At 41.8% G+C, this 23955-nt stretch overlaps 3 protein-coding genes across 4 annotated transcripts; 2 read left to right on the top strand and 1 right to left on the bottom strand.

Annotated features, from left to right (window-relative positions):
* Positions 1-144: 144 nt before the first annotated feature.
* Positions 145-6650, top strand: LOC101172197. The gene is made up of 10 exons (XM_004079836.4): positions 145-584; positions 823-1025; positions 1122-1226; positions 2187-2282; positions 2388-2498; positions 4149-4272; positions 4360-5149; positions 5481-5530; positions 5619-5695; positions 6205-6650. Exons 1-10 carry the CDS (start codon positions 557-559, stop codon positions 6319-6321), a joined length of 1701 nt encoding a protein of 566 aa, XP_004079884.1. The 5' UTR covers positions 145-556; the 3' UTR covers positions 6322-6650.
* Positions 6651-6716: 66 nt separating this feature from the next.
* dhrs4 (dehydrogenase/reductase SDR family member 4-like) lies at positions 6717-11072 on the bottom strand. The gene is made up of 9 exons (NM_001277240.1): positions 11038-11072; positions 10662-10777; positions 10259-10436; positions 8721-8822; positions 8544-8614; positions 7614-7665; positions 7392-7526; positions 7253-7308; positions 6717-7171 (listed from the first exon to the last, which is right to left on the bottom strand). Exons 2-9 carry the CDS (start codon positions 10772-10774, stop codon positions 7057-7059), a joined length of 822 nt encoding a protein of 273 aa, NP_001264169.1. The 5' UTR covers positions 10775-10777; positions 11038-11072; the 3' UTR covers positions 6717-7056.
* Positions 11073-11422: 350 nt separating this feature from the next.
* LOC101171200 (embryonal Fyn-associated substrate) lies at positions 11423-23897 on the top strand. Of its 2 annotated transcripts, none has more exons than XM_004079913.4 (8): positions 11423-11618; positions 12054-12257; positions 13511-14749; positions 14921-15040; positions 17012-17956; positions 18600-18671; positions 21524-21781; positions 21864-23897. In XM_004079913.4, the coding sequence occupies exons 2-8, from the start codon at positions 12246-12248 to the stop codon at positions 22047-22049; spliced, it is 2832 nt and encodes a 943-aa protein (XP_004079961.1). In that variant the 5' UTR covers positions 11423-11618; positions 12054-12245; the 3' UTR covers positions 22050-23897. The 2 variants fall into 2 exon arrangements, with proteins under 2 accessions (XP_004079961.1, XP_020567353.1); XM_020711694.2 differs by having other exon boundaries at positions 11439-11513.
* The last annotated feature ends 58 nt before the right edge of the window (positions 23898-23955 follow it).

The following is a 23955-nucleotide window of genomic DNA, read 5'->3' as shown; positions in this document are numbered from 1 at the left end:
TTTAGTTATAATCATAAAAATTGTTTTAATACTAATTATATAAAATATTTCAGAATACATAAAATAACATAAAACTTGATATTGTTCTTGTTTTTATTATTTTATTCTTTTTAAATTTATTGTTTATTATTTTTGTTTTTTAAAGGTTGGGCATTAAATATGGGCTTGACCGATGACGTCACATCCGGAAACATATTTGGAATGCGTTTGATTAAATCATGCGAAAACCCGCTTGAGTGGAGCTTATTCGCGTTGAGGAAAGAGCCATTGCCCCAAAGCACCGCCCGTCTGTGGCATTCAAGCCATGTTTTGAAGCGGACATTGTCTTCTCAAAGAAGGCGGGAAGTTGAGAAACCGAATTTTGACGGGGTCAGGCATAGCTTGTGTTGTACCGCTCAGCTGGAGATAACAAAAAGCACTTTCCGATTTTATTATACAGATAGTCTCGGAATCAACTTTGTGTATGCTGATTGTTTATGTCGATTTTTTTTGGAGTCGCTAAGCCAACCTATATTTTCTAACGTAACGTTTTCGTTAGTTCATAACGCACAACACAATGGCCATAAACAAGCCAAAAGAGAAAGGTAAGTGTTACTGATATTTTATGTTTTGTGAAAGTTTTTTGACATATAGTGTTGATAAGCTCAGTTAAAACTAAGTTTAGCCTAATTAAAACAACCTATGCAAAATATGCTATTTTTGCGGTGTTATTTCCCCAAACTATGTAATTGTCCTCCCTAAGTAAAACCGCCGCCATGATGTTTTGACCTATGACGCTCCTCGGGCGTTTGTTGACATTTTAAACCGTCGAATCGCGTGCAGATGCCAGCCTCCCCTTCGCAGCCCTTCAGCTGCTGGCCCCGCCGGTCCGCCTGGTGTCCGCCGCGCTCTGGAAGGTGCTGAAGCAGAGGGACGTCATGCAGTATGGCGTCGTGGAGGAGTTTGTGACGTCAGCCTGCCAGACCGTCCCGAAGCTGCTGACTGTCAGACACCAGGGCAAGCTGGCCCTGGGGCTGAGAGCCCGGGTGAGTGTCAAGAGAAGGTTTTATTCTCTTGTTGACAGCTGCCAGTCATCCACTTAAACAAAACAAACAAAGAAAACTGTTTTCTTTTTTTTCTAGTTAATCTTGGAATTGTGCCGCACACAGCCTGATGTCCAAATAATTTCACAACATCTGGAAAGGATTCGTCCTCCTGAAGCCCCGTTATCTTCTGCCGCTTTTATGGTAAACTGACACTGAGGTTGACTGAACAAACAGCTTTGGCTCTAATAACAGTTAAAGATGACATCTGTGATTTCACTCAATCTTAATAATTTCATTACTTTCTTAAAGATTTCCTAAATGTAAAAAAGGAATACTGTCATTGCCGTTGACCCATTTAACTGCACACAATATGTAAGGGATTTGCACGAGTGCTTTACCTATATGGCCTGAATTCTGATTAAATATTTCAAGCCAGGGCTCCACTTTGGGTCTGTCACAAATTCTGCCCGTAGTCCTGTGTCTTGATGCAAGTCTGCTTATGACATTTTGAGACATCAAGTTCACTTGAAACATCTGGCAGCCTACTACCAACCTGAAGGCGCGGTATGGCCAGGTGGCGCTTCTCGTCCATTAAGTGATTTTATGTCTTCCTGGCTGTTTGAAGGATGGACTTTGAATAACTCACTGGCAAAATCAACTGAAATTAATGCCACATTGAAAAGTTTTTTTCATTTTGCTCCACAATGAATGAGTTACACTGTAAAAACATTAAGTGAGGTGTGTTTAATCACCCCAATATCTTAACATCTATCCGGAAAATCTGAAGTGAAACAAATGCTGTGTTTACAACATCCCCTGAGTTTTTCATAATATCTCTAACTTAATGCGAGTTGTGTGTCAAACGATGCATATTTATAATACAAAAACTCAAAATGTCTTTAGCATTAATCAATAATGTGTACGCAAAACATTCATTTTCCCCAACGTATTAAAGAAAAAGGGTTTTAAAAGAATGTTTTTTCATAAGTGGGCAAATGAGAAACGCTAAAAATATTAAAGATGAAGCACAAGAAATGAGGGCGTCTGTTAACCACATGACAACACTATTCTTTGAGCTTTAGAACAGTTTGATGTGTGCGTGTTATTTATTAGCAGACATTTTCCAAAGCAGTTGGAATACGTTCTGTTTTTTTGTCTCAGAAAAACGACGTGAAAATTCTGAAATCCGTGGAGAACTTCCATTCCTTCGTACACACAATCCTGAAAGACTCTGTGGAGAGGGAACGTTTCTTCAGAGTGAGTATATCTCCTTTAAAGCGACCCAAAGCGCTTTAACAGTCACTGGTTCCCCTCTCTGTTCAGGATCGTGCTTTGAAAAGATTTTTGTGTTTTCTCTCAAAGGAACAGTTTCCAGTAGAATATGGCCCAAACTTTGACAAAGAGCTGGAGAAACTGCTTTGGGAGTTTCTGATTCGACTGGACCAGCTGCTTCCTGTTCCCAACCTCACTCAGGTTTTTTTAATTCATTTATTTATTTTTACTCTTTTTATTATTTGATTTACCAATTTTATTCACAGTTAAAAGATTCTGCACTCCTGTAAATGGGTAAATTCTTCAAACATTCAGCGTGTTTGTTGTTAAAGACTGACTCCGATCAACTTTTGATCTATTTTAAAAGTCTCTTCAGTAGCTATTCATTTAATTCTCTGTCCAAAAAAAAAATCCTTATGCCCGGGTTAAACTTCATAATAATTTGCAATCGCTCAGGTCTCATTGGTCTCAATGCCATGGGAAGGGAATCGACCCACTCACTGCAAAATGTGACATAAGCTGATGAATTTTATGCCATTCACCTGCATATCGCGCCATTTAACCTATTGGTATATCAGTATTATAGTCTATCACTTATTTAATTTGAAGATGTAATGGCAGAGCAAACTCGATCCAAAAATGGTGTCTTTTTAACTCTGCAGATGATGAAAACCTACTTGAAAATGTTAGGAAATACTGGAACATCTATGATACTTCCATGCGGGACTACAGAGGCACAGATAGAGCAGACAGCTATTGGAAGAAAATCGAACAAGTAACTGGAGGAAAGACATCCAGTGACTTAAAAGTTCTGAAGAATCTGAGTGCCGTTTTCACCAAGAGAAGCTGTTGGGGAAGAAGCCAAGAGGCCTGCCGTCTGCTTAGACCAGGGATGGGCAAATATTTTGACTCGCATAGGGTTCTAAAATTGGATAGAAGGGCTGGACCAGGAGCAGATGCGTGGAGTGAGAAAGAAACAACATGGAATCTGGATGAGAACATTTGGATTGAAAATTATATTTTAAAACGGAGCATTTTAGAGTTTTTAGGTTCAAACTTTTGTTCTCATTTTAGAGCCAATTGCACCAACGGGTTGATAAACCTCGTGTTAAACTTAGGGAAATGCTGCATTCATGTTTGAATGATCGTAGGAATGAAAAACAACAAATCTTCAAACACAATATGGATGCTAGAGCGCGGGTCCCCAAACGTTTTCTTGTGAGGGTCACAATAAGTCTTTTTCTTTAAAACTTTAAACTTCTTTTATGTTTTTTTTATTGTAAAGCCCTATAATAAAGTTTTATTACTTCATGCATGATCCTTTTAATAAAATAAATAACACTATTTATGAAATAAAAATTGACCAAAATAACTCTCTCTGTGATTTTTAAAGACAAAAAGTCAGGAAATAATATACGATACATTATAAAGAAAAAACAATGAATAGTGGATCCTCTCCCGTCCCGCTGAGACTTTGAGGGCTGCAGCTCATCACAGCGTCTCATAGTTTTTGCCAAAACTGATCCGCTGCGCTGTGTCCTCCACGTCTGTTTCTCATCCAGTAATAATGAAAGAAACACATTTCTATGTCTTCTGCTGCAGCTACACATATATCTGAATTACCTTTTCACCGGTACAGAGTTCCCTCCTTTATTGCAGGAGTTACGTACTAAAAATAACCGTGATCTGTGAAATCCACGGAGTCTGATTACAGATGTTTAGGGCAGTAAAACTCCTTACTGCCAAAATACAATTTTCTCATTCAGACATGAACATCTTTAAAGGTAATACAGAACGAATAATGATCTGTTTAACACTTAGAAGGCTGTCCTCTCAATTGCAATTTTTTAGACGGTGTCATGGCTCAGTAATGCCCCCCCTGTCTTGGAGGAATGTGCTCAAGCAGCAACGCAGCCCCAACTCCTTAAAATCTTGCTTGAGCATCAATCCTGCCTCGGTCATCTGGAGTCAGCAGGTTTGCAAAACAATCTTGCTATCTCTTACAATAGAATAAGTTCTCAATGTTTCAAACGATCCATCTCTTTGTTGTTGTTGTTCACAGCCTCCCTGCCTCCAAACATGGGAGACTCCATCCTGACCTCTCTCTCTCTGCCCCCGTCCGGAAGAACTGCATCAAATCCATCAACAGAATCGAGCAAATCTCCCTCCAACCCGTCAAGACAGCAGCCGGCGGACACGACTCCATTCATCACACCTGTTATTGGGCTCATTTCAAACGAGGAGGTACCAGCCATGATCTCAGCCAGAAAAAAGTCCATGCAGGCCGACGAGGGGTCCGGGCCGAAAGATGCAGCAAACAAACAACGGGGTCCAAAAGAAAGCCCTAAATTCACCTTGCTTAAAGAAAAACTAAAACCCAACGATGACCAAGGACAAGAAGAGGACGGGAGGAGCCCGCTGAATAAAAACACCAAACGAAAACGCAAGCAAGCGGACAAAACGGAAAGTGACTCGGATGACGATGAGGTTTTTAATGTTTCCAGATCTGCGAAAAAGAGGGAAAGCACGTACATGCACAGGGAAAGAGACCAGGGAGCAGATGAGGACAAGGAAAAGGGAGAAGAAAGAGACACTGGGTGTAGCAGAGAAGTCTTGATCGCCCGCATGAGCGAGCTCGGGATCCGAGGACTTCACCAACCAGGAGATCCATCCATCCAATCTGCATTTGCCTCCTGTTTAAGCAAGCAGCCCATAGTTCACATCAGAAAACTGCCTTCTTCTGGCCACAGTTTATCTGGAGTGGAAGGAAGGCTTTTGGGGAGGACTAACTCAATAAAGAAACAAACAAGGAGCCCCGAAACGCCTGAATGTCCTGGCCAGGAAGATAAAGAGTAAGGAGATGGGCGGAACGTTTGCACTGTGCATCACAAAGTCATGTTTTTCCAGTAAAAACCCGTCTGTAGCTTTAAAACTGCTGCATTCTGAGTCTTCATTTTCTTGATTTTTCTTTCAAAGCTTTTGTTTTTGTTGGCTTTTTAAACAAACAGACATTGGAACACTGCATTCATTTCAAATGTTTTTGCAGTTTTGAGCCTACACACGTCTAAAATTCAAACTTAAACTTTGCTGTTGAAATGAGCGTTTTTGTCAAACATTGACCCAATCTCCTTAGTTTTAGCTCAGTTTACCAGCTCTGCGTATTTTTCTTTTTGCTTTTGATAGAAATCATCCTGACTTATCGAGATCTGCCTCTCAGGTGCGCAGGAACACAGGTGATGATTTTCATCGGGTGCACAACCACGAATAGGAGGAAAAATTTCACTCTTTTTTTTTTTAACAGCTTCTTTTCTCTTTGTTTAGAGATGGCAGGTCTTTTCGGAGTCGACGATTACGTAGCAGATTCTGAGGATGAAGGGATTAAGAACTTTAAAGGCCGGGTATGTGCGCTCCTTTTTCATGACATATTATACCCCTATATTTATTATTTTGTTAAGAAAACTTTAACAGAGACAAATTATTGGTATTATCTAGTCAAATTGACTTCAGTTTACAAATAAATTTTAAACACTTTACTGTTAAACATACCAACGATTAGTAAAAATAAATAAAACTTATAGCAACTAAATTAAAATTTCAAATTGCATTATAAACAAATTAGAATTTATCAAACTTAAAGTAAACTTGAAATTTAAAAGGGTATTTAAAAAGGATTTTATCGTTTTAGTTATACACGTTTTACTCGTGATTATTAATCATTTTCTTTTCTGATTATTTGACTACTTTTCTTTTTCTTTCTGCTTCTTTTCATTTGTTTTAACCAAACATATTTTCTTGAAAGAAAAATGTTTTAGTTTGACATTAGGCAGTTCTAACACGTTTTCTAAAAAGAGATTCATATTGTCATGATTTCAAATGTATTTGTTTTAATTGCCTTTGTCTCCCCCAGCTGTTTACAAAGCGCTACTACAAGACCAAACATGGGACCTTTGTTCCCACCCTCAGGGAGTTCTGGAAACCCGGAGCGACCCGGAGAAACTTGTCGTCTGGCAACAGACGCAGGTGAAAGAAAACTGCCTTCAGGAGTCTCAGCAGACACGTCTCAATGGACTTCAATTGATTTGAATACTCTTAGGCCTTCCACATTAAAAAATCCCAACTGCTACTATTAGTAAGTCCCTGCAGCTATCCTATATTACCTCCCAGTTTAGTTTAAATTAGATTTAATCTGAATAAGTGGTTTGTAATCATGATATGCCACAGATTATAAGCCTGATGTTGCTGTTTATTTGTGGTTTTATTCAGAAAGTATTTTGTATGTATGCTTTGAAGCACACTGCTTTTATGTATTTATAAATGCAAAATCTAATTTAATCAACTAATAAAGAACTTCAATTAAAAAAAAGGTAAACAGCTCGGTTCTTTTATTTGATCTTCCTTTACGTTGTCATGCAGGGGTCACCTGCCCCACTGCAGGGTTGATAATAGAAGTAATTGGAATATATGTTTATTTTTCCTAAAAATAAAGTTAGTTACATTATTTCAAAAAGCTCAAACTGCTAGATTAGCGAGCCATTTATTGATCTTAAAAAGCATTTTGTAAATGGGGAAAAATGGGTGAGAATTCATGAATTGGATGCTATACAAACGATTAGGAGTTTGGTTAAAAAGTTAACACAAAATTTTTTTTCAGAAGCTTTAACGTCATTATCACCAAGGTTTTTGGCATCAGTTCATTTCTCAATAACAAAATACAAACATGTATTGAATTAATCAAAGAAGGTTGTGGTTTTTTTATGAATCAGAGCCGACTCCCCATGCCTCCGGTCACAGTGATGGTCTCTCCTGTGATGTAGGAAGCATCCTGGGAGCACAGGAAGGCGATCACCCCGCCGATCTCCTCTGGTTCCCCAAGCCTAAAGCGGCACAACATTCAGCGTCAACATCGTATCGTCCATATTCTACTATTAGTGACAAGATTTAAGCGTGAACTTTACCTTTTAATGCTCAGCTGCTTTTTAAACTCCTCCAAGACGCCTTCATTTTGCCACAACTGGCACGAATAGGAAAATGCATCAACTTCTACTGTGATCAGCCAGAAAAAGATTTGTTTGTGTGTTCTGTTTTCTTCCTCACCGCTGAACTGAAGCGCGTTTTGATGATTCCTGGAGCCACGCAGTTGACTCTTATGTTGCTGTGAGCTAGCTCAGGGGCAAGCGCCCGCGTCAAGCCCAGCAGGGCGGTCTTACTCACGCTGTAGGGACCCAAAGCCTGAACAGACAGCATCCATGTTTTAACGCTTCCAGCATTCACAACATTAACTAAGACCGTAACACCTAACTATATTAGTAGCCTCACCTGCATTGGTTGGTAGCCGGCAACAGATGAGACAAATACGATGTTTCCCCCACTAAAGAATAGAAAAACACAAAGGATCTCTTCTAAATAATTATATAAATATCTAAACATTTTTTATAAAAATAAAAAATCATACTTAACTTCTTTTAACATATTTTTTTTTTGCTCAACTACAAAAAATATAATGAATCTTTACCAAGTATCATCGAAAGAAGAAAAGGATTATGGATTATAGAAGTGACAGTCAGCTTTTTGGACTTTTTATTTGTAGATTTCAAGCCCTTTTAACTTTGTGTTTAATGTTGAAACGCATGATTTGGATTTTATACATACATTTTTTTTTGCAAAAAACTGTCACCAGTTCTGCAAGTTTTTTTTTTTTTTTTTTTTAATTAAAGACCCACTGTGATGAAAATTGTGTTTTTAACATGTTCTTGGGTATTTTAAACTGTACAGCTGGATAGCTCCAATATTGTTTACCATTTTTGTTGCACCGGTAATGTTCGCTTGGCGTGCGAGGGACTGTAAGCTAGCAGGAGAGAGTGTAAACAGATGGATGACGGGAAGTAGAGACGGGCTTACTCAACAGCAACAGTCCCGCCCACAACTCAGAGGTAAGTTTCTAATGAACTGCTACCGCTCTGCAGAAGCTATGTCCAAGAAGTTCTTTTAATATGGGCTAAAAACATCATCATCGTAATTAAAAGACCCGGGGAACGCTTTGAAAACGGATGAAAAGATGATCAGGGAGGGACTTTAACAAGGTAGGAGAGGTCTGTGATGTTCATCATAGGAACTGTAAGAGAAAAATCCTTTAATGTGATCTCCTGGACTCTGTCTCTCTGATGATCATAACAGACTGTAGACCACAATCTGACTGCCAAATACCTTTTTTTTGGTCTCACTAAAGCAACTACCAAAAAAACTTACCCTCGCTTCTCCATATGAGGCACCACGAGTTTGGTCAAGAGAAAGGATGCTTTAACATTTACAGCCAGGATCTACACAAGATCAAAAACACATTATTGATGAAGAAAATCAATCAAAGGCTGTAAATTATGTTAAAAAAAGAACATATCCAGAGGCCTTTATTTATGTTTTTATTACCTTGTCCCACACTTCCTCTGTAGAATCCATGATGTTCCCAAAGAAAGGATTGACTGCTGCATTGGACACTAGGATATCAATGCCCCCACACTGATCCAGAGTCTAGTGCAAAGACGGTTTTGATGGAGGAGTCATGTGGTCAAAAATGCAATAAAACACAAACGTAACAAAGGTAGGATTTACATAAACAGGTTTTTTGAATGAGATTAAGCGACATTAGTGGTAAAAGACTTAGTGGTGGGTACGTTCAAAAGCACAGCAGAAAAACATTTTTAAAGTAAAGTTGATGAAAGATTTAAGATTAAGATCAACTTTAAGCCTGAGCCTCCTTTTCTGAGGAGGCTCAGGCTTAAAGTTGTGGTGGAGAGCGTCATGACCTCCTGCATCACTGTGTGGCACGGCAGCTGCTCTGCAGCAGAGAGGAAAGCTCTGGAAAGAGTGACAAAAGCTGCACAGAGGACTGTGGGTCGCAGCCTGCCGTCCACCACTGACATCTATACGACCAAATGCAGGAAACGGGCCTCCCGCATCCAGAAAGACCCCACTCACCCCTCACACCCTCAGGCAGGAGAATGAGGAGCATAAAGAGCAGGACCACCAGACTGAGGAACAGTTTCTTTCCTGAAGCAGTCAGACTGCTGAACTCCGGTTGATCACTGCCCCCCCCCCCCACACACACACTCTCCATGGACAACAAGCTAATTCCCAAGTGCAATATCACAGGGCTGTGCAATACTTAACATAACATACTGTGCAATTTGAAAAAATACTTCTGTGCAATACTCCGTAACAGACTGATATCACATTGATATTATTATTGATACTATATTTATTTATGTCTGAATGTAAACGGCTGGCCCGGGACCAGAGAGCCTAATTTCGTTTTATCATGATAAAATGACAATAAAGTTTCCTGATTCTTGATTTTTAATCCTCGTAGAGAAATTCAGTAAGACCACTGGAATGATTGATGATTTAACTGACGACATAGTTTCCATGGAGTGACTCCACAAAGGAAGCTGCTGTTCTCCAGGAAAAACAAAACCCTTCACATCTGAGGCTTTCCAAAGTACACCTCAACACCCAACAATGCACCTGGAGCCATTTATGTGAGCCATCTATACAAAGGCTGGAATATTTTTGAAGATCAATAAGGCAAAGAAATGGTTGTTTGCCACATATCATCAATACGGGACAGTTTGTGGATAAAGTTTGCCGAACGCCTGATGAATATAAAAATGCGTGATTTCTGACAAGAGTTCTTTTAAATGACTTTAACAGAACTATTTCTCCAGACCCTAGAAGAATGCGAGGGAACTGAAGCAATCGTTCAAGGATGAAAGCTTCAGATTTCCCCCTGAACACTCTGATCTGTGCCAGGGGGACATTTTTGAGGTTATCCTGGAAAAAACACAAGAGGCTCAACCACTAAAGGTCCCTTCACTATTTCCACACAGTCAATGTTATGGGGAAAAACACAGTGAATACAAAACACTGCTCTGTACGTGTAAATTTTATTGCTTCCTCAGAGAGTTTACCATTTGAATCAGCTTCTCTCTGTCCTCCCCGTTGCCGACATTACAAGTGGTCCCGGTCACTTGGATGCTCTGGCTCTGCAGCAGGGCCACTGCTTTGTCCACGTTGGCCTGCCGCCGGCTGCTCACAACCACGTGAGCCCCCCTCTTTCCAAGAGCCTCAGCTGCAGCCAGCCCAATTCTGAAGAGCCCAGGAAAAAACAAAGAGAACATAATTTTGCACGTTATAGTCATCATTTTCATATGGCCGATTCTTTTTTTAGAATCCCTGAAAGCAAAATTCTTGCTTTTTTCCAACTCACTGATTACAATAATGATCTAATTCCAAATCCCTGATTTGTCAGAACAGATGACCTCAGTCACTTGGGCCTCTGTTTTTCATCTATTTAAGGATTGTTGTTCTCACCCATCTGTGGAAGCGGTGACTATGGCTACCTTCCCCGCAAGACAGCTTTGAGACATCCTTTGTTGTCCAGACAGAGGATTGGTCCTTAGAAACCTGAAGGCACTCCTAATCATCACCTGTGATCAGAGGACAGGAGCATTTTTCATGACTACACTTCCTTTAGTGTGGCAGAGGTCACGGACAGTGACAGCACCGCTGAACAGGTAGGATTATCAGTTATTTAAAGTCAACAAGGACCCACACTATGCAAAACCTGGAAAATCAATAGAAATAATAGCACGTGAAACAAGACGACCACCTTAAAATCCCATCAACCTAACTCCAGCGTGTAAGGTCATAATAACCACAACTATGCCAATGTGAGACATTATCTCACCGTGTTAGTTGTGCGAAAGTGAACTCAAAGTTTTTCAGTCTTTCACCTTTGACTGGTCCAATTACTCTTTTTCCGGGTAAAGGTCTAATGTCAAAATAAAAGCACCCAAGAATGAGCCACTCCCAATTTTCTTACTTTTTAACAATTCTTGGGCCCAGCATTATCATACATTTCCTTTAATTACAATAATTATTTCGCTATGGAACTAATAGATTTGTTTGGTTGCGTGTGTTTTCTTGCTCAAAACGTAAAAAGTTTAATAATCTGATTTACAGATAGAGTTAGAAGCACCTAAACGCATCATTGAGAACGAACCAATCATAGAAGCAGTTTGTGTCACGCCGCAGAAGGTTATTCGATCTCACACATGTAGGATAAGTGAAAAGGGTTGCAGTTAGTCCGAGCGTTGGTTTTTAGATCAGCGGTACAACTGAGCTACATTGTGAGCTGGGAGAGCATTTTGTTGTCATCAGGAGGTAATTGAACCCCAGTGATAACAAAATAATACGCCTGAAAAACTGACTTTTCACATGGGAAACTTTGTGTTGATGGACAGCTTAGTTTTATAAGAGGAAAACAAGGTAATTATAACAAGAATTTCATAACATATTTACTTTTACCCTTTATTTTTTTAATAAAAAGGGGGGCATTGTTTTGAACAGCGAGTGGCAATGGACAGTGCTGGCCAGCCAATACACGTCAGCTATGTTTAATGAAGTAGGCCACGGTAGGAACAGCTTACTAACATTTCTAAAACATTTAAATAAGGCATTATTAATGGATGATAAATAATAAACAAATGAAATAATATTTAGTGTTTAAAACTGGTTATTTTGGAAACTATGCTAAGCTAGCAGTAGCTTAGATCGGCTGCTTTTAGAGTAACGTCACTGGGCGTGGAAAGCACAGACAGGTGTTTGCTGGGGCTCCACGCGCTCTCCTTGAAACGTACGAGTTACGCCATCGTTACGGTGTTACAGACGGTCTGGACGTAAAAGGCGTTTCCTCGGTTGTAGTTCCAGGATCAGCGTGAAGGAAGACGCCGTGCCTCCCGGAGCTCAGAGATGCGTTTCCCGCAGAGCCTCGGCACCGAGTCCCTCTGCCAGCCTGCGCGTCCATGAGGACCGCAGCAGGAACCCATGGAACGATCCGACCCATCCGGTCACTTCAGCGAGTTTCTGTGAGACGTAAACCTGTAACTGTGGACCATGTCTGTGTCGGTGAGTACACTGCTTATTGAATTTTTGCTAACATTTTTTGCTGTGCACGAGCGTGAGGTAGAACCTGCTTTGAATTTCCAGATCCCCTCTTTTCTGAGGATCTGCCTCCATAAATGAGTCCCACATGGCCTCACCGAGGCCTCTGTCTGTCCCCTGAGGGGGTTGGGGTGGGGGGGTGTCTCTGGCTTTTAGGTTGGCAATTACCCCCTAAACCGCAAAGGACAGATGTGGCTCTCATCCCCTCCCCCTCCGTCTCATCATGCTCATTACCATTAAGCCCTTGTGTCCATTTGATCATTGATCCTCCCCAAACGCCTCCCTCTGTCTCCCTTTTGCTACAATCACCCATACCCCAGGGATATATAAACATGATGTCAGCATCTGCTATAAATTCACTTTTTTTGGTTCACTTGTTTTCCTCACATCTAATGAGATGCTCCCTTACAAGCACTTAAAGTCCCACTGGTCATCTTTTGACCCTTTGTAACCAGTGGTAACCATTGAACCAGTGGTTTTTAAATTATGATTATACCATTTTAAACCAATTTTTTTTTTTTAAAAACTGTCATTTTCTAGGACATAGTTGGCATGGAACAACCCCGCCCCTTCTTCCCGTCACCCATAACTAAGAGCTCTCTGTTTACACACCCTCCTTCTAACTTGCATCTCCTCACACCCCCAACTTAACATTAGCCGTGCAACAAAAATGCAGAGAAGTGTTGGAGCTCTTCACCAGCACAGATTTGAGGAGGAAAACAAACACATACATGGATCTGTGTGTCCATAAGTGGATGCATCAGAATGGAGCAGAGCAGGGAGCTTGTGGCCCACCTGGTATATTTTCTATGTCACACCAAGAACCCTTTTCAAACGGCATTTTTTTTGTCTGCTCCTGACTTGTAAAAATGTTAAAGAAATACTCTAAAATACTATTTTAACTTAAATTTTTTATGTTTATGTCCTCTGTTATCAGAAAAATGCCACAAGAACATGTTAAAAACACCAAAAACACGATTTTCTTCAGAGTGGGTCTTTAACAACCCTAGACAATCAGCCTCCTTATACTTTCAATTGGTGCTGCCTTACAAATGTGCTCGTTTGTTTGGAGTGTAGTCTACAGCGGTGGGGGTGTTTGGTGCGACCCCAGTCTCACTTAATGATATGTTTTTTATTCTGACATAGTTGCCATTTTGTTTTTCTTTCACGGAGCTGGTTGAAGGGATTAAGGGTTTTCTTGTCATTTTTCTCTGCAGGCGGTTCTGGCAAAGGCCCTGTTCGATAACCCATCTGAAAGCCCAGAGGAGCTGGCTTTCCGCAAGGGGGACATTCTGATGGTTCTGGATCAGGAGAAGAGCGTTGGACCAGGGTGGTGGAACTGCTCCCTGCACGGTAGGCAGGGAATTGCCCCAGCCAACCGGCTTCGACTCTTACAACCCGCCCCTCCCACCGGCTCGGACTCCAGCACCGGCCTGAATCGGATGGCTGTGGGCAGCGATGACCCCGATTGGGTGTATCACTCCCCGCCCGCTGCAGGGGCGCCCTCCAGGACTGGAGAACTACGCAGGGTGGAGGGTGGCCGTCCACGTTCGCACTCAAGTTCCAGCGCTCGGCCCAAACCTGACTGGGATATTGAAGTGGCGAGCCGTCCACGGTCGCCGTCTTTGAGAGGGCGAGGAACAGAAGGGAAGGGGTCTTTTTATCAGACCCCTATAAGTCCTATTCCCTCTGCAGCCCGGCAGCCCATAGGACTCATGGCGTCAGAAAGTGTGTACCTGTCCCCCAGCGGGGTGCCCAAAGTGACCAATGAACCGGAGGACTCAACCTATCTGGTTCCCAGAGAAACACTAACAGCAGAGCAATCAGATGACTGTTACTTAGTCCCCAAAGGCACGCCTCTTGCTAATGATGACGTCTATCAGTCTCCAGTAGGCGGAGCAGTTTCCAGCGCTTTCGTTTCCAGCGGCTCCCCTGTTACAAGTGCAGCCTCAAAACCCAAAGACGGCAAGAGCGCTCCTGGGATATACCAAACGCCCACTCCTGTGGGAGCCAACCTGCACAGGCCACCGGCGATAGCTTTGGCTCATCAACACCCATCTCCACTGACCCCTGCCCAGGCGTCCCCTCAACCTCTGCTCAAAGGAGCTGCGCCAAAGCCTGCCGTCGCCAGAGGCAAACCGGGGCAGCCCTCCCACCGCGGATCCCCCATGTTGGGCAGAACTGGACAAACCAGGGCTCCAGGATCGCCCAGTTTTGTTCGTAAGCCGCCCCCGCCAGCCCCTCCAGTGAGAGGAGTGACCAGGAAAGATGCACAGCAAACACCAGGAGAAGCTAGCGGCGTCCCCACACCTACTGCTGGGGTGCCGCCAGCGGCTCTGCAGCAGCAGGACAAGGTAACGGGAACAAAACACAAGGAAGAAGGCAATGGACAGAGCAGTGAAGGGAGCAGCAGAAAAGGAGAAAACCTGGACGTCTCCAATGGTGTGGATGACCAGGTATGTGAGGATGTAACAGACAAAAACAATCTTATGCTGTGATCGTGACAGTTCGTCTGTCGGAGGTGTTAAATGGTTCAGACGGTTCGTTTTGTGGGTTGTTTACATAATTTTGCAAAGTTTAAAGTTTGAATGCAGTCAAATTACAAGCTTAGTCTGTTGCTGTCATAGGTATATGACACACCTCCCAGTGGCAAGTGGAAGCAAGCAGTCCCCATTCCTCAGAAGGAAGACGACGGTATCTATGACACCCCTCGCAGCGTCCCGCCACAAGCTGAGGCAGAGACCAAGGTAAAAAATAACCCCAAACGTTTGCCAAGCAGGGAAGTGCCCCAGATCAGGTTTAAATATTTTCAAAACCCGATGCAGAATTTAGCCCTCAAACTTTAAAACCCCCTTCCTTTTGAGTTGTTTTTTTTTGTAAATATATTTTCTAGCAATCGCTTTTTTAAATCCCAAACATGTTCTGAATTTGTTCAGTGTATTCCACATCACTACGCTGGATTAATCCACTGAAAATAAACTGACATGATAAACACAATCATGGTAGCTCAAATCTGGAAAGAAAAAAGTTGGTTATTCCTGCCAAATTCCTTCAATGTCTATGATTCATTTCTCTGAGTCATAACTTGATTTACTTCATGTCAGTCTGAATTATGAACTCCTTTTTTTGTGTTTACATGTTCCAATTCTCTTGGTTATGGAAAAGAATATTTAAAAGCTCACACATACTGGCACTTTCTTATATAAAGCAGAATTTGAAAGTCCCACTCTGATCATATTTTGATCCATTTTAAAGTGTTCCTTGTGGTCTTTTAATTATGACATAATCTGAATTCTTCCCCTACCCCTATCGCTTCTTCCTACCCCTCCAAATCTAAGGGCATTTGAATTCTGTAGTGGTGTCCGAAAGCTTTTCTACAGAGGAGTTTGATGGACTAGCTTAGAGCTAGTTATCCCTCTGCCAGTAGGGTGGTGAGGAGAAACTCATTTCTATACTTGTTTCAAAATGTTTTCCGTATCTCTCCGTTTGGAGGGCTAAATGTATGAGTAGGGAGAAGCCATAGGGAAATAATTAGGATATGGCCATAGTTTTTGCAGAGTGGCAAAAGTTTATAAGAAATTCACCTCTGAGTTGTGGACAGTACAATTGGCGTGGAGCAATCCACCCCCACTTCCCCTCCCTGTAGCTGAGAGCTCTCTGTCTACAGGGTCTCCCACTAGCTTAAAGCCCCTCACAACCCCAAATTAATATCATCTGCAACAACAATGGAAAGAAATATTGGAGATATCCAGCCATAGAGTTTTAAGCCAGATGACTCTCAAACGAGGAAAAGTGAAGACCTACATGGATCTAGTCCTCTACAAGTGGGTGCATCCGAATAGAGCGGAGCAGGAAGCTTGTGGCCCAGCCAGCGTTTTTTTCTACATAACAAATACGATCTTTTTCAAACGGCATTTTTTCATCTGGTCCTAATTCACAATTATTTAAATAAAGAAATACTCAGAGATTCAATTTTTGGCTGTTTTTTTTGTTGTTGTCGATCATCAGAAAAATGCTTCAAGAACATCTTAAAAACACCAAGAACACGATTTTAACTGGTGTGGGTCTTTAAGTGTAAATAAAAAGTGTAGTTTCCTCTTTCACAATGAAAATACTTTTTAAAAAGGTTATCAGATGTTATCCAGCTTCTTTCAGCTGCCAGATGTCCCTACAATTTCATTATTTTTACAGAAACGATCTGGAGTTTATATTATGCCATGAAAAAGCTTGAAAAAACGGGAACCTGTTGTGGTTTTCGTGTCTCTACAAGCAGCGTGTGATCTGTGAGAAAGAGATGACTTTCTCTGCCTCGTCCCTCTGTCTTCCCACATTCCACCATTGGTGGTGCCCTGCCCCCCACCTCCCCTCCAAGGCGAGGCCACACCTGTCTGTCTGCTGGGAGCCTGTCTATCCAGTCCAAATGTCGTTGCTATTTTCTCCTTGTCACACCCTTGTGTGAGGACCGTGACGTCCCAGCAGCACCCTGCCCCCGCAATGGCCTCCTCTTTTCAAATGTGTGCCAGCTGTTGGCTGGTTTTCTGCAGTGGATTGCAAACATGCCTTGAAATGAAAGGGATGCTAATGTTCTCTTACTTTGTTGTTGTCCCCTGTTTTTTTGTTTATTATTTACGTGTTGACCACTATCTGTACATTAAGACAGATTTTCAGCAAAGGGCAAGACTCAGAAAGTGACGCCTTAAAATCGTTTTTTCTTGTAGGTATACGACGTCCCAACGATCACGCTGACCATGTCCTTGTTAGATGTTGGGCCCGGTGAAGCTGAGGAGGAAGTCTACAGCGTCCCAACCCTTCCAGGTTTGCCTCTTGGTTCCACAGAGTCCACCAGCAACCAATCCAGTGAGGACTTTCTCCAAAATGGACAGATGTCCTGCGCCCCAGGACCCGACAAGCCAGCCAGCTCCAGTGATCTAAATCAAGACTCCTGTGAGCCTGATGGGGGCATCTACGATACCCCTGCACTGACTCTTGAGCTTCTCCCTCATTCGTCGTCTTCGTCCTCCACGTCCACTCGCCGCCTCTCTGTTTCCAGCAACGGCTCCGGTGACCTGCAGTGCAGGACCTCGCTTTCCAACCTTGTCCACTCGTTGCTGAGCACAGCCTCGGGTCCCGCCGCTGCTCTATCATCACGAGACCTGGCCACCTCGTTGGCTGAGGTCCTCTCCATGTGGAAAGCCAGTCATTTGGGGGACCCCCCTCCACCCCTTCAGCAGGCCTGGGCCCGCCTGTCGGGTCTTCTCCCGTCGTTGACCGCCATCGGTAACGCCCCGCCATCAGAGGGCCTCTTGACACTCACCCAGCGCTCTCTTGAAGAGAGCGCGCTCCTGTTACAGGCGCAAGACCGGCCTCGCCTGTCGTCTCAAGAGTCCCTTTCACGCAGGCCTCTGCCCGCACTTCCAGTGCCTGATGGGAAGTCCTCTACCGGTGGAATGGGCTCTCGCAAAAGTAGCTGGATCCAGGAAAGACCCCTGCCCCCAACGCCTCAGCCGGCCTTTTCCTTGCCTCCTTCTCTGGCTAGTGTGACGGTCACAGTGGGGCCTGTGAATGGAGAGGATGACCCGAGCAGCGAGTATGCAGGCATTGGCCTGACTCCAGTCCCGGCGCCGGTACCTTCTGGAGACAGTGTTGGTTATGTCAAGCTGCAGGTCAGTTTGCTCATCCGTTCAAATCACTGACTGTATAGGAAAACTGAACCGAGCGAGTGTGACATCACCCATAAACACGGTTCACTTCCGGCTCCAAGCCATTTTTTTCGTGATACGGACACCGCCATGTTGAAGCTAGACAGCATTAGTTAGTTGGTTTGAGTCAGTCTGAGTTATTGTTTCTATGGCAACCAATCTTGCCAATCGGGGGTGAGCCTGTTGGAAGTCCACACCCCAAACACGTGAAAGCAGCTTGGGAGAATCTGCCAATGTTTCAAACTTTTGATGTGGGGGCTAGCAGGCACCTCCTTCTTTTATTGGGGCATCTGATTGATCAATTAATAATTTGAATAACTTGTGATAAAGAACTAATATCATGAAAAAAATTAGGTTTATCAAGAACATGTTAAAGAAAGGTAATGGAGCTAGAATGGTTATTCTGACAAATATCACTAAGTAAATGCTGTTTATTTCTCTAAAGAAGTTTATGGGATTTTGCCTTCTTGGAACTAGTGGGTACATCCTGTTTAAAAAAGCAATGGGGGAGGGGGTCACTCAGCTCAGTTCTCTTATACGGTCAATGGTTCAAATGTACATGTGCTTTTTCCGCAGTTGCTGACTGTTATTATGTCTTCGACAACAGGGTAAACCGGAGCCGTCGCCTGGTGCCTTGACTGAGATTGGACAGATGCAAACCATCAATGGAGAACCAAGAGTGAGTCCAGCTCTCCGAATGTCAATCGCAGTAATCCACCACCTCCTAACGTGGTTTCAGTGCTGCTGATTTCTGGTAGTATGAGCCAGCGCAGTGTACAGTCACTTCACATGATTTTCTGAGAAAGGGCATCGAGCTTGTAAGTCGGTCCGGGGTCGTGTCTTTTTGTCACCCGCACTGCATTTTTCCCAGCTCATTGCGAGCCTCCTTTGTCCACTTCTGCCATGCAACAAGAGAGCACTTATAACCCTCAACAGTCTTGCCTCAGAGAAGGAGGCTGCGGGATAATGAGTGACAGAAAAGCAGCTAGCCCTTCACCAGTGGCTCATTTTAGACTCACATTTGGATGTTTGTGTCTGACTCACTGCTTTGTTTTCATGACATCCTTTAAAAGATTTAATGTAGTCATCCTTTAGTAGTTGCAATTTTTTAAGAAGCAAAGCTATTTATCTTCTTTATGATTGTTTATGGAGCCAGTTGTTGTGGTCCCGTTTCAGAGGAAAAAATGAAACTGTTAAAGCCCCACTCCAATCATCTTTTGATTTATTTTAAAAGCGTCCCCTGTCTTCTTTTAAATAATGATTATGCCGTTCTTAGCCAAAATGAAAAAAAAAAAAACCTGTGTCGCTTTCTAGCACAGTATTTGCAAAGTGTCAGTATTTCTTTGGAAATTCACCTCTAATTCCCCTCCCTGTTACTGAGAGCTTGGAGGAGGGAGCTTGTGACCAAGCTAGCACATATTGTACATCACAAATTACATCACCAGTGCGCAAAGATGGAAAAAATACTGAGTACATTTATGATATTTAAGTTTGCAATTGGATTCATTTGACTAATAATCCATTTATTTGTCTAAAATAATTTTTGTTTGGTTAAAATAAACAGTTTTCACATAAGTGATTTAAATGGATCAAGAGAGGAACTTTCAATATTTAAATTAGGAATACCTACGGTACTATGAAAATTAAATCATCCGTTTGTTTACACTCTCTCTTTGTCAGATAATTGCCCCTTAAAATCCCAAGATAACATTAGCTGTGCAACACAAATAGCGGGCATTATGCCAGCTCAGACATGGAAACCAAAGACGTTATTTGCCTGTACTTATTTTTCTGCAAGTGGATGCATCAGAAAGGAGCAGAGAAGTGAGACTTAGGCCCGCCCATTTCACTCGCTGCGTCACAAACGAGAGCTTTTTCAAACATCTTTTTTCTGCTCCTGATTCAACTTGATTCGAATAAAGATATACTCAGAAATGCAGTTTTAACACATGTCCTCCACCATGAGAAAAATGCTATAAGAAAACCACCAAAAACACGATTTTTATTGGAGTGAGTCTTTAAAGCACTAAATTCTCTAAAAATTTGGATTGAATGGGCCTTAATTTCTCTCGGCCTCTTTGAAAAACACATTATTCAGGTTTTCACTTAAATGAAATTTGATGTTGTGTTTTAAAGCCCAGAACTCATAAATTGTTTATTACCGACTGGTTACCCAGACAACGTGTCTAATTGTGTGCACATGACAGAAAGCTGGTTGAAGAATAGAAAAGAAATTAGGCTATTTATTCAACATTCTCCATCTCTTTGACTTTTTTCCTGGAAGTAATCCAAAAGGTACACTTTTAAACAGAAAATTAAGAGTTCATAGATAAAATTATTTATAAAGAGCACATTGTAATATACAGTACAGACCAAAAGTTTGGACACATCTTCTCATTCAAAGAGTTTTCTTTATTTTCATGACTGAAAATTATAAATTCACACTGAAGGCATCAAAACTGTGAATTAACACATGTGGAATTATATACATAACAAAAAAGTGGGAAACAACTGGAATATGTCATAATTTAGGTTCTTCAAAGTAGCCACCTTTTGCTTTGATTACTGCTTTGCACACTCTTGGCATTCTCTTAAAGAGCTTCAAGACGTAGTCACCTGAAATGGTCTTCCAACAGTCTTGAAGGAGTTCCCAGAATGCTTAGCACTTGTTGGCCCTTTTGCCTTCACTCTGTGGTCCAGCTCAACCCAAACCATCTCGACTGGGTTCAGGTACGGTGACTGTTGAGGCCAGGTCATCTGGCGCAGTAACCCATCACTCTCCTTGGTCAAATAGTCCTTACAAAGCCTGGAGGTGTGTTTGGGGTCATTGTCCTGTTGAAAAACAAATGATGGTCCAACTAAACGCAAACCGGATGGAATAGCATGCCGCTGCAAGAAGCTGTGGTAGCCATGCTGGTTCACTATGCCTTCAATTTGGAATAAATCCCCAACGGTGTCACCAGCAAAGCACCCCCACACCATCACACCTCCTCCTCCATGCTTCTTGGTGGGAACCAGGCATGTAGAGTCCATATGTTCACCTTTTCTGCCTCGCAAAAAGAAACTGTGGTTGGAAGTTGGAAGAGTGTGGAAAGCAGTAATCAAAGCAAAAGGTGGCTACTATGAAGAACCTACAATATGACATATTCCAGTTGTTTCACACTTTTTTTGTTATGTATATAATTCCACATGTGTTAATTCAAAGTTTTGATGCCTTCAGTGTGAATCTACAATTTTCATAGTCATGAAAATAAAGAAAACTGAATGAGAAGGTGTGTCCAAACTTTTGGTCTGGTCTGTATAAGAAAGCTAGAACAGCTCAATGTTTCTGTATCGGTGCTGCACAAGCTGGAACAGTCTGGAATGTCTGAATTTAAGTCTTTGATTAGATCTTCAAATTATTTCCTTAAACGTGGAAATTTCTTGTATGTTTTGGTTTTATAATTTTGCATTACAAGAAATAAGCAGCCTTTTCCTAATAAAAAAAAAACAAACAATAACAGTAAAACAAAAAAACTTGTCTTTTTACAGGTCACCCCATCCCCTCCTCTGCCAGTATCCCTCTCGCTGGAGGACTCTGAGATCTTGTCCTTCTACTCCGCTCAAAGTTACGCACATCTCTCCTGCCTGGCAGATGCCATCGATGTGCTCTTTACCAGCGTGAAGACGAACCAGCCACCTCGCATCTTTGTTGCTAGGGGGAAGAGCCTCATCGTAACTGCTCACAAACTGGTGTTCATCGGAGACACGCTATCCCGACTCCTCACATCTGCCGACCTCCGAGCCAAGGTGAGCATTCATCTAGTTTATCCCCCTTTGTAACCAGTTGATCTTATCATGTTCAAGCTAAAATTTCCTTTATCCAATTTAGATCACCACATCAGGTGGGCACCTCTGCCAGGCTTTGAAAGCCGTTGTTGTGGCGACAAAAGGAGCTGCTCAAAACTACCCGTCGGTATCTGCAAGCCAGGAGATGGTGGACCGCGTGGCCGAGCTCTCCCAGCAAGCAGCCGGGTTCTCCACCCTGCTTCAGCGGTTGACAGAAATATCCTCCTGATATTTCACATCTGCGTAAACTGTTCAACTCTTACTCCTACATTTTCTCCCGTTCAAATGCCTTTTTTGCCCGTCAGTCTTCATGGTGTTTGACTGGAATCAAAACAGAGTCCTGCAAGAAGTGTTTTGCCACGTCGATGCTGGTACTAATCTGGGTTTTTTGTCTGTCAGGAGTTTGCTTTTGTTTCCAGAATGGAAGTTGCGCTTTGATACCAGGAACTCTTCTAAGCGTTAACCTACTTGAAACCCCTTTGTGGCTGGAAATATCAGTCTTGGAGGAGAGCATTTTCTGGGAAGTTTGCTTTCAAAAATGCTAGCTACTTTTCCTTTTACTCCTTCACTGGTTATCAATATACTTCCTTTCTCTTTTCCTTAAACTCCCTTTTTCCAAATCCAAAAATCCTTGCTGCTTTTTCTAATAAAACACAAACATGGCCTTTTGTTGTTAACATTAAGCAGCATTTTGAGAGTTTTGTGCTTTTTTCCCCCAATGCATTAAGTTAGAAGTGAAGTGCTATAGGAACGTTCCCGAACTTCCCCTTTTCTCCAATTACATTTACGTTGCTTTTAAACTCTATAGAGCTAATATTGATCATCGTGTTGCTGCAGCTCTCTTCGTCTATTGAGGGAGATGATGAAACTCCCAAACCGAAAGAGTCGAGGGAGAGGGTGAGAAAATTCTTACGCTTTCCTCCACGAGAAACCTGTTGACCCAGTTCACCTGCCACCACACGTCTAACTGACATGCATCATTAACTCTTGGTTTTTCGTGATTTTTTTCCCCTTCTTTTTATTTTCCTGTCGTTTCCCATAAAGATTTTGTCAGTTACACTTTTTCAGGTCTACTTTGACCCTTTAAAGCCACAAACTCTGCTACTGGAACACAAACGACATCCAAGCACTACATGCATCATTTGTTATCCTTATTAAAGATGGTGGTCATTATCATAAACCTCTAGGTTTCATATTTTTGTCTTAATCAACTCAGTTATGTCACCCCACTCTTATAAAACTACAGAATGAGGCACGTTTGAACTGAAGCAGAGAGTGCATTCTCCATTTAAGAACATGGTTACACTGAACTTTGGATGTTTGCTGCAGTCATACTAAACCGTAAGCTTGTGTCTCTTTTTCCAAAAGTTGCTTTACTTTACCAAACTGCTCACTTTCTTATCCTGAGATCTATTATATTTTTTCAATATATCAATATAAGTCTTTTGGAATTCCATTATTCCCCTGCCTTAGCAAATTACGTGCTCCAGAGCCACCTAGTGGGCGTTGGGAGTAACACTTCGTTTACTGTGAGAGCACATGATTGACAAGAATACTTTTATTTCTATTTATTGGTGCAAACATTTGTTTTTATTGCTTTAATTTGCATGGCTTTAAGTTTGAGATGATCTTTCAAAGGGGAGATTTTATAGGGTGATTTGCAATGATTAAAAAAAATGTATATGTGTATTTTACATCAAGGTTTTTTTTCTGTTTTTCTTTTGTGCATTTCACTTTTAGGTTTATGACATCAATAAATTCCAGAACTTTACTATTGGAGTAATAGAAAACTGAAACTTTGTTTTATTCAAACACTACATTTAATGTTGTTTTGTCTTGTATTCCCATTTAGAATGCACAAATACATATGTGGAAGTATGCAAAAGTGTTTTTTTATGCAAAAATTCATTATCATGGTCTCATTTTTATGTTGTATTCAGTCTGTCATCAAACAACACTCTTGTTTAATCTATTCATATTTTTTATTTAAATTGATCTTGGTGGAGATTTTTTGAATCAGTGTTAAAAGTCTTTGTACCCTAGTTTTATGTAAAGAATAAAAAATAAAAATATTGTATGTGTCTGTAGTTTGTAACGAAACGATATTTGACGTTCATTCGGTTACCGCCGAGTGT

Source organism: Oryzias latipes, chromosome 18 (assembly GCF_002234675.1).
Source record: "Oryzias latipes chromosome 18, ASM223467v1".
NCBI classification, from domain to species: Eukaryota; Metazoa; Chordata; class Actinopteri; order Beloniformes; family Adrianichthyidae; genus Oryzias; species Oryzias latipes.
This window is presented reverse-complemented; position numbering and strand designations above follow the sequence as displayed.

Excerpts from the sequence above, each read along its gene's own strand:
- LOC101171200 (XM_004079913.4), top strand. Across the intron at positions 17,957-18,599 it reads TTGGTTATGTCAAGCTGCAG|GGTAAACCGGAGCCGTCGCC; the intron begins GTCAGTTTGCTC and ends CTTCGACAACAG. Across the intron at positions 18,672-21,523 it reads CCATCAATGGAGAACCAAGA|GTCACCCCATCCCCTCCTCT; the intron begins GTGAGTCCAGCT and ends GTCTTTTTACAG.
- dhrs4 (NM_001277240.1), bottom strand. The coding sequence starts at position 10,774 with ATGATTAGGAGTGCCTTCAGGTTTCTAAGGACCAATCCTCTGTCTGGA. Across the intron at positions 8,615-8,720 it reads CAGAGGAAGTGTGGGACAAG|ATCCTGGCTGTAAATGTTAA; the intron begins GTAATAAAAACA and ends GATCTTGTGTAG. Across the intron at positions 7,309-7,391 it reads AAACGCGCTTCAGTTCAGCG|TTGTGGCAAAATGAAGGCGT; the intron begins GTGAGGAAGAAA and ends TATTCGTGCCAG.
- LOC101172197 (XM_004079836.4), top strand. The coding sequence starts at position 557 with ATGGCCATAAACAAGCCAAAAGAGAAAG. Across the intron at positions 1,026-1,121 it reads CCCTGGGGCTGAGAGCCCGG|TTAATCTTGGAATTGTGCCG; the intron begins GTGAGTGTCAAG and ends TTTTTTTTCTAG. Across the intron at positions 5,696-6,204 it reads TTAAGAACTTTAAAGGCCGG|CTGTTTACAAAGCGCTACTA; the intron begins GTATGTGCGCTC and ends TGTCTCCCCCAG.